This window comes from Salmo salar, chromosome ssa10, assembly GCF_905237065.1.
Source record: "Salmo salar chromosome ssa10, Ssal_v3.1, whole genome shotgun sequence".
Classification (NCBI taxonomy): Eukaryota; Metazoa; Chordata; class Actinopteri; order Salmoniformes; family Salmonidae; genus Salmo; species Salmo salar.
Genome location: NC_059451.1, coordinates 114180835 through 114188744, shown reverse-complemented (window position 1 = coordinate 114188744; position 7910 = coordinate 114180835). Strand labels below are relative to the sequence as shown.

Below are 7910 nucleotides of genomic sequence, written 5' to 3'. Positions count from 1 at the left end.
CAAAACACCAAATTATGGAATTTTTTGTGGAAGAATTGTGTTGCATCTCTCCAATAGAGTTCTAGAAACTTGTAGAATCTACACCAAGGCGTATTGAATCAGTTTTGGCAGCTCATGGTGGCCCAACGCCCTATTAAGACGCTTTATGTTGTTGTTTCATTGATTTTGGTAGTTACCTGTAAATGTGTTATGAAAGTGTTATGAAGGGGAAGGGGGAAAGGGGGTACATAGTCAGTTGCACAACTGAATGCATTCTACCGAAATGTCTCTTCTACATTTAACCCAACCCCTCTGGTTTCATCAGGTGTTATTGATGCCTGATGTATCCCCCCTTCAAAAGAAGTGTTACCCACTGTTTAGAAAATGTTTTTTATTTGGTTTTTACGTTATTGATTCTATTTACATTTCCGAAAATGTGTCCTCAAAGTAATTTCCTCAATACGTTATGTCAGGGTTCAGCATGTCGGAGAACTCGGGAACAGAGATGATTCACTCATTCTGCATTCAAACTGTCACGTCCTGACCATAGTAAGAGGTTATTTTCTATGGTAAAGTAGGTTAGGGCGTGACAGGGGGTGTTTTGTGTTTTTCTATTTACATTTACATTTACATTTACGTCATTTAGCAGACGCTCTTATCCAGAGTGACTTACAAATTGGTGCATTCACCTTATGATATCGATTCTATGATTTGTATTTCTATGTTTAAGTTCTAGTTTTTCTATTTCTATGTAGTTTTTTGGGGGTTGATCTCCATTTGGAGGCAGCTGGTCCTCATTGTCTCTAATTGGAGATCATATTTAAGTAGGGGTTTTTCTCCCTGGGTTTTGTGGGTTATTATATTTTGAGTAGTGTTTGTTTCTCTCTGCATCACGGTTTGTTGTGTTGTCAAATTCAGATATTTATGTATTGCTAAGTTTCACGGATTAAATAAAATGTGGAACTACAACCACGCTGCAATTTGGTCTGCTCCTTTCGACAGCCATGACAGAATAACCCACCACAAAAGGACCAAGCAGCGTGGAAAGGAATGGACCTGGGAGGAAGTTCTGGACGGCAAGGGATCCTGGACATGGGAGGAGATCCAGGCTGGATGAGATCGCTTCCCATGGGAACAGGTGGAGGCAGCGAGAGCAGAGCGGCGACGAGAGGAGGAACTAGCCTGGCAACAAGGCAAGCACAAGAGGCAGCCCCCCCCAAAACATTTTTTTTGGGGGGGGGGCACATGGGGAGATTGGCAGAGTCAGGTTGGAGACCTGAGCCAACTCCCTGTGCTTACTGTGGGGGGCGAGTGATCAAGCAAGCACCATGTTATGCAGAGATACGCACTGTGTCGCCTGCGCGCAGCTACAGCCCGGTGCGCTCGGTGCAAGCTCCTCACAGGTGCGGTGCCAGGAAGGTGTATGCCTGCTCAGCATTCCTGGTCTCCGGTGCGTCTTCTCGGCCCAGGTTATCCTGTGCCAGCTCTACGCACGGTACCCCCAGTTCGCCAACACAAACCCTTTGCGACCTGTCACAACGCCTCGCGCTTGTCGGGCTACGGAGTTTATCCAGCCAGGACAGGTTGAGCCAGCCATAAGCTCCAGACCTCCAGTGTGCCTCCACGGCCCACTATACCCTGTGCCTGCTCCGCGCACTCGGCCTCCAGCGACGTTCCCTAGTCCAGAACTCTCAGCGACGTTCTCTAGTCCGGTGAGACCTATTCCAGCTCCACGAAAGAAGCCTCCACTGATGATCTATGGTCTGAAGCCTGTAGGGATGATCCATGGCACGAAGCCTCCAGTGATGATCCATGGCCCTGAGCCTGTAGGGATGATCCATGGCACGAAGCCTCCAGAGATAATCCATGGCCTGGAGCCTCCAGTGATGATCCATTGCACGAAGCCTCCAAGGATGATCCATGGCGCAAAACCTGTAGCGACGATCCATAGCACTGAGCATGCAGCGACGGTCCCCGGTCCGGAACCTCCAGCGACGGTCCCCGGTCCGGAGCCTCCAGCGACGCTCCCCGGCCTGGAGTCTCCAGCGACGCTCCCCGGCCCGGAGTCTCCAGCGACGCTCCCCAACCCGGAGCCTCCAGCGACGCTCCCCAACCCGGAGCCTCCAGCGACGCTCCCCAGCCCGGAGTCTCCAGTGGCGGCCTGCAGCCCAGAGTCTCCAGCAATGATCTACATTCCGGTTATTTCGACGACAATCCACGGTCCTTTGGTAATAAAGCAGAAGGATCAGCGGGTGGAGCGGGGATTACGCCCCGAACCGGAACCGCCTCCTCTGCTGGAGGTTAAGGTTATGTGGACTGCATTTGAGCCACCATAAACAGGAGTTGCCCACCCTACCCTCCCTTTTGTTTTTGTTTAGTAGCATTCGGAGTCTGCACCTTTGGGGGGGGGGTACGGTCACGTCCTGACCATAGTAAGAGGTTATTTTCTATGGTAGAGTAGGTCAGGGAGTGACAGGGGGTGTTTTGTGTTTTTCTATGTTTTGTATTTCTATGTTTAAGATCTAGTTTTTTATTTCTATGTTGTTTTTTGGGTTGATCTCCAATTGGAGGCAGCTGGTCCTCGTTGTCTCTAATTGGAGATCATATTTAAGTAGGGGTTTTTCTCCCTGGGTTTTGTGGGTTATTATATTTTGAGTAGTGTTTGTTTCTCTTTGCGTCACAGTTTGTTGTTTTGTCAAATTGAGTTATTTATGTATTGCTAAGTTTCACGGATTAAATCAAATGTGGAACAACAACCACGCTGCACTTTGGTCTGCTCCTTTCGACAGCCGTTACACAAACAGGTAAACCAGGCAGGACTTGCTTTAGGTCAAGTACTCTGTTTACTTCAGACATGCCTTCTCCCAGATATCATCACAGAAAAGTTATTTATTCAATAAGATAATTCACTTAATTATAATTCCAAGGAATGTTTACACAGTGGCATCCTGAGGCATTGACAGAATACAAACAACTCTCAATGCACACAGTCACTACGCCAGGGCTTAACATGTACTTGAAGAAAAAAAGGTACTGAATTGTACTTAAAGGGGTACAAGCCCTTGTCACTGTAGTGCAGCGTTTACCAAACTAGGGGTCTTGACCCCATGTGGGGTTGCCGACTTGGACATGGGGTCGTGAGATAAACTCACGCTTGGTTTATAGAACCTGGGTTACGTCAGTAAACGGTAGGCCCTAGATGTGTTTAATAAATAGAGCTGTTTCTGTTTTCTTCCTACAAATGTGGTCTTATCTCTTGAACGGTTTAAGTGTAAAATATTATCACCCCATCGCTGAAAGATGAGACTCTCAGGAACACGTGTTTTCTGTTCACCTCTGGAATGCCCACAAGCCTCCTTAGAACAGAATGGACAAGACAAGGCACTAAATCCAGCTGGAGGGAGAATGTTATTTTCTACACTGAAAATCATACAAAATCACTGCCTGATGATCTTCTGAACTGCCCAATACCTTTCTGATGCATTTCAGTCACTTCAAAGCAAACTTCCTTCAGAATGATTTTTTTTTAATCAAATGGGGTCGTGGGCCAAAAAAGTTTGGGAACCCCTGCTGTAGCTGTACCCTATAAGGTCTGTTGTACCATTAGTTATAGGTGAATACTTGTACCCTTGCAGGTTTGTCAAACCAGCACCTTAATCATTTACCCAAGAGCCCTGTACTAGTGATGGGTTGTTTGCGAATGAACAGCTCTTTTTGAATATACCTTTTTGGTGAACGTCAGGAACTGAATCGAATGGATGAAAGAGCCGTTCATTTGGCTCCCTGATTTGCAGGCTTCTACTACTGCTTTTTGAGGCGCAAACAACAATTCTCTGCAGTTCACTTCAGACTCATTCTCTGAAGATGTTGAATTCTCACCACAGAAAAAATCTATATTGGGGAGAGTGCTTCATTCTGAGCCACTCTCATTTTTGCGGTGCGTAAAAAACATTACACTACATTCAAACATTCAACACAATGGTAGGCTACTTTTTTAGACTTTGCAAAAGAGATTTGCAATTTTTCCATGATTCTCTGTCAGTTTTTAAGCATTTTGAACAAAGAGCTATGTGGGAGCCAAATCAACATATATTTTATGTGAACGGAGCTAAACAATCCGGCTCACAGAAAATACTTTTGCTCAGCACTTTAATGTCAAATGCTATTATGTAAGCCTTTTTAAAGACTTCAGAACAGTTAGCAGACATGTTCAAACTTTAATTAACATATCCATAAATGACTTAAACTGCTACAAGACTTATTTTTGCGGGTGGCCAAAAATAACTAACTGAAAGCCATGGCCCAACTAGGCCACACCGCCAATGATTGTACCTTCACATAAAACATAATAGGGACAAACATGTACCATAATACTAGATTATCTGCACATGTACCCTAAAATACCGAACCTCTAAAGGTACATTATGTGTAATTTGATATTTTATACCCCAGGGAACAATACTGTACCCTAACTGTACCCATTTTCTGAGAGTGTTGGAAAATTGTGGTACAGAGAGGGTTCTTATTCTGCATTCAAACAAACAGGTCAAGGATCATCTGGTGAATTTGGCCTTCGTCTGTGGTGGTTCTTGTTAAAAGGCCTGATCACCATGCTGTGGCCTTAAGGCCTTAAGTAGGCATGTGACATGTTTTCCTTCACAGCTGTTTCAGGGAAGCAAACAGAGTTAATACAAACCAACCCTCCTCTACTCTTGAAGAAGGTGTCTCTTAAAAACCTATTTAAAGGAGAGGAGGGATAGGTAGAATTTAGGACACAGAGAGAGACCCAGTGAAGTTCTTTGAAGATCTCTGAAGAAGGGAAGCTACAACTGAAGATTTCAGAAGGTGAGATTTCAACAGATATTAATTTAAAACTGTACCTGCTTGCATTCCAATTGGTACCCTACTCCCTATGTAGTGTGATACTTTTGAACAGGACCCATAGGGCCTACAGTATGTGTTGCTGGTCAAAGTAGTGCACTATATAGGGAGTACGGTGCCATTTGGAAAGCAGCCTCCTGAATTCAAAAGCATAGACTTCTCCTTACCATTGAATTGAATAGTCAATCTCAGACAAGGTATGGCGAGCATCCTAATGGCATCCTATTCCCTATGTAGTGCACTGTGGGTCCTGGTCAAAAGTAGTGCACTACATAGGGAATATGGTGCCCTTTAGGAAGCATACATATTCCTGTGTGCTAGGCTATTCTATTGTATGTGGTTGAAGGAATGATACCTGGTATTCCTTAGCATAGCGTTTCCCAAACTCGGTTCAAAATGTGCACCGCATGACCGAGTTGGGGAAACGTTGCCTTAGGAGTTCCATACTGTTTTTCCATAACCTCTCCTCCAGTTCCCCCAGTTTCACTTATTGGATTTATTCAATAAGTGAAACTGGATTTATTCCACAGCTGACAAATGGTCAACTAATCACTAGCCCTTAATTCATTGAAAATGATGTGATAGCAGTGGGATACATCAGCTAAGTGGAATGGCTGGGAGTAATCGAGGAGAGGCTAGGGAAACTGCATTTACCTACTCTGAAGTACTCACTGAATTTGTCTTAACGGCTTCTCTCTCTCACTGTATTTGTCTGTCTCTCTGTCTGTCTGTGTGGCGCTCTCTCTCTCTCAGAAGACTATATCAATGGCGATGTTGACCATTCTTCTGCTTCTCAGCGCTGCCATTGTTCTGGGCGAGGCCTTTGATCTACGTGCCGCAAGTAAGAGGGAATCCATTTTACTCTTTACATTACGAATTCATTAATGTGTGCGTGTGTGTGTGTGTGTGCGTGCGTGCGTGCGTGTGACTGACTGACTAATCTACAAGTAATATTGAATAGTTATTTATTATGCAAGGTGATTTGTAGATCAGTCAGTATCCTCTCACCTTTAAAGTCAACTGCAATTTGGAACGTGCACTGTGTCTCCTCCTTACAGAGGCTGGGGTGGTGGAGGAACAGCAGGAAGCAGAAGCAGCAGAGAGTGATCGTCCATGTCCCGGAGGTTGGACCAAATACAAATCACGTTGCTTTATGTTTGTCAACAATGCAATGACATGGCCCCAAGCTGAGGTATATCATGCTTACCCACTTCTACTTAAAGTAGAAGTTCAATTGAAATCAACTCGCTTATTTGTTTTGAGGTTATTGTGAGTCCAGAAAACAAATTCTCACAGACTGGCCTACTGACTAATACTTACATTATGAAATGTCTTTGTCCCTGTCCGCCGCATTCTCTAGAACCACTGTCTGTCCTTTCAAGCAAACCTGGCGTCTATAAAAGACTGTGTGGAGAACTATAATTTACAGCAATTGGTGTTGAGAAACACCGGCCAACATCAACCTACCTGGATTGGAGGATTTAATTCTGTTCAGGTAGAGTATACTCACAGATGAATAGGATCATCAATATCTCAAGGGTCACTTGTGAAGTCAGATCTAGGTTTGAAAGATCTGATAGATGTACTCCCCCAAAAAATGCCCAGTACCAGTGCCAGTCTACACGTTTTAAAGTTGTTTTTGTGTTGGTAGCTTTTGCGGTTTGGCATTACAGGTGATGCAGGAAAGAAAATAAGTATGTTTCAGCAAGCACACCTACTAACAATAATACCAATAATAATAATAAAAAAATGAATAATGATAATATGGTATTTCTTTGAAACTGAGACCTTAATTCTTCCCCACAGAACAAACTATGGTTCTGGAGTGACGGCTCCAAATTTGATTACCAGAGCTGGGGGCAAGGAGAGCCCAATAATTATGGTGGCAATGAGCACTGTCTTCAGATGAACGCGGGAGGTACAGTTAGCCCACTATCATTCACTGATCCATTCATAAAATGTAACTTTTAAATTGTACATTTAACAAAGAAATCTGGCACACACACAGACAATGATATTGTTGTGTCTATATCTGAGTTGATTTAAGAGTTCATTTCTGTTCCGTGTTTCCTCTGAAGGTGACAAAACGTGGAACGATTTAAACTGTGAAGTGAAATTGCCCATGGTGTGCGCACTGAGAACCTGTTAAATCCAGCAAAACATCAACTCAACTGAAAAATACATGTTTTTCCAGTGTCAGCATCCTAACTGAACACACAAGTCAAATACTTTTAAAATTATTTGTTTCTGTAAAATTAACATTTTAGTTACTTGTTGTGCATAAATGTTGAGTAATGATTCTGTTGTTTGTTGTCAATAAAACTGCTGTACACATTATTTTAATTATTAAACATGAATGATACTGCCATAATTGTCAAATCCTTTGAAAGGCTTCCAGTCTAGGATCTGAGAGTCTGTTCAATGGTCATTTCAACTTTTGATTCTTGAAGAATATAGTTCATAAATTCTTCTCTTTTAAGACCACAAATTTGTATTACTCCACGAACGTAAACAAACAATGTATGTACCTTTAAAATAAGTTCAAAACTATCAGGTGGATGTCACAGACTGTCAGAGCACTGTCTATGCATTTGAGAGGTGTTATATTTCCCTACCACACCCCCCTCCCTGTATAAAAAGTAGTGGTTCGGCCATTTTGTTTTTTGTCGAATCCCAGAATGTAGCTTTACACTTCCAAACTCTTACTGGGTATATGCATGTGTGAGTATAATATGTGCTTGTTATAGCCAAATGTATTAGTCTTGTATGGTATGGTACTCCCAGCGTGACAGGGCCATGCTGTCAAAGTGAAAAAAGGGCAAATCACAACCAAAAATAAATAAATCAACCTTAATTAACTGCTCCTGTAGAAAAATTATATATTTTTTAACATTGGCCAACATTTTCTGCAAAAACACACTTAATCATCACACATTGCAGGCTAAGCAAGCTAGTTTCACAGATGAATGGGAGTTTGTTAAAAGTATAATTTGCTAGAACCACTACTGAGGTGGGCTATGTCAGCTGATCATGGTGAATGTAGGCTAGAT

At 43.0% G+C, this 7910-nt stretch overlaps 1 protein-coding gene across 2 annotated transcripts; it reads left to right on the top strand.

Annotated features, from left to right (window-relative positions):
* The first annotated feature begins 4680 nt into the window (after positions 1-4680).
* LOC123723969 (ladderlectin-like) lies at positions 4681-7451 on the top strand. Of its 2 annotated transcripts, none has more exons than XM_045688784.1 (6): positions 4681-4824; positions 5614-5701; positions 5919-6052; positions 6221-6355; positions 6667-6778; positions 6939-7443. In XM_045688784.1, exons 2-6 carry the CDS (start codon positions 5626-5628, stop codon positions 7007-7009), a joined length of 528 nt encoding a protein of 175 aa, XP_045544740.1. In that variant the 5' UTR covers positions 4681-4824; positions 5614-5625; the 3' UTR covers positions 7010-7443. The 2 variants fall into 2 exon arrangements, with proteins under 2 accessions (XP_045544740.1, XP_045544741.1); XM_045688785.1 differs by having other exon boundaries at positions 4719-4824; positions 5617-5701; positions 6939-7451.
* Positions 7452-7910: the final 459 nt, after the last annotated feature.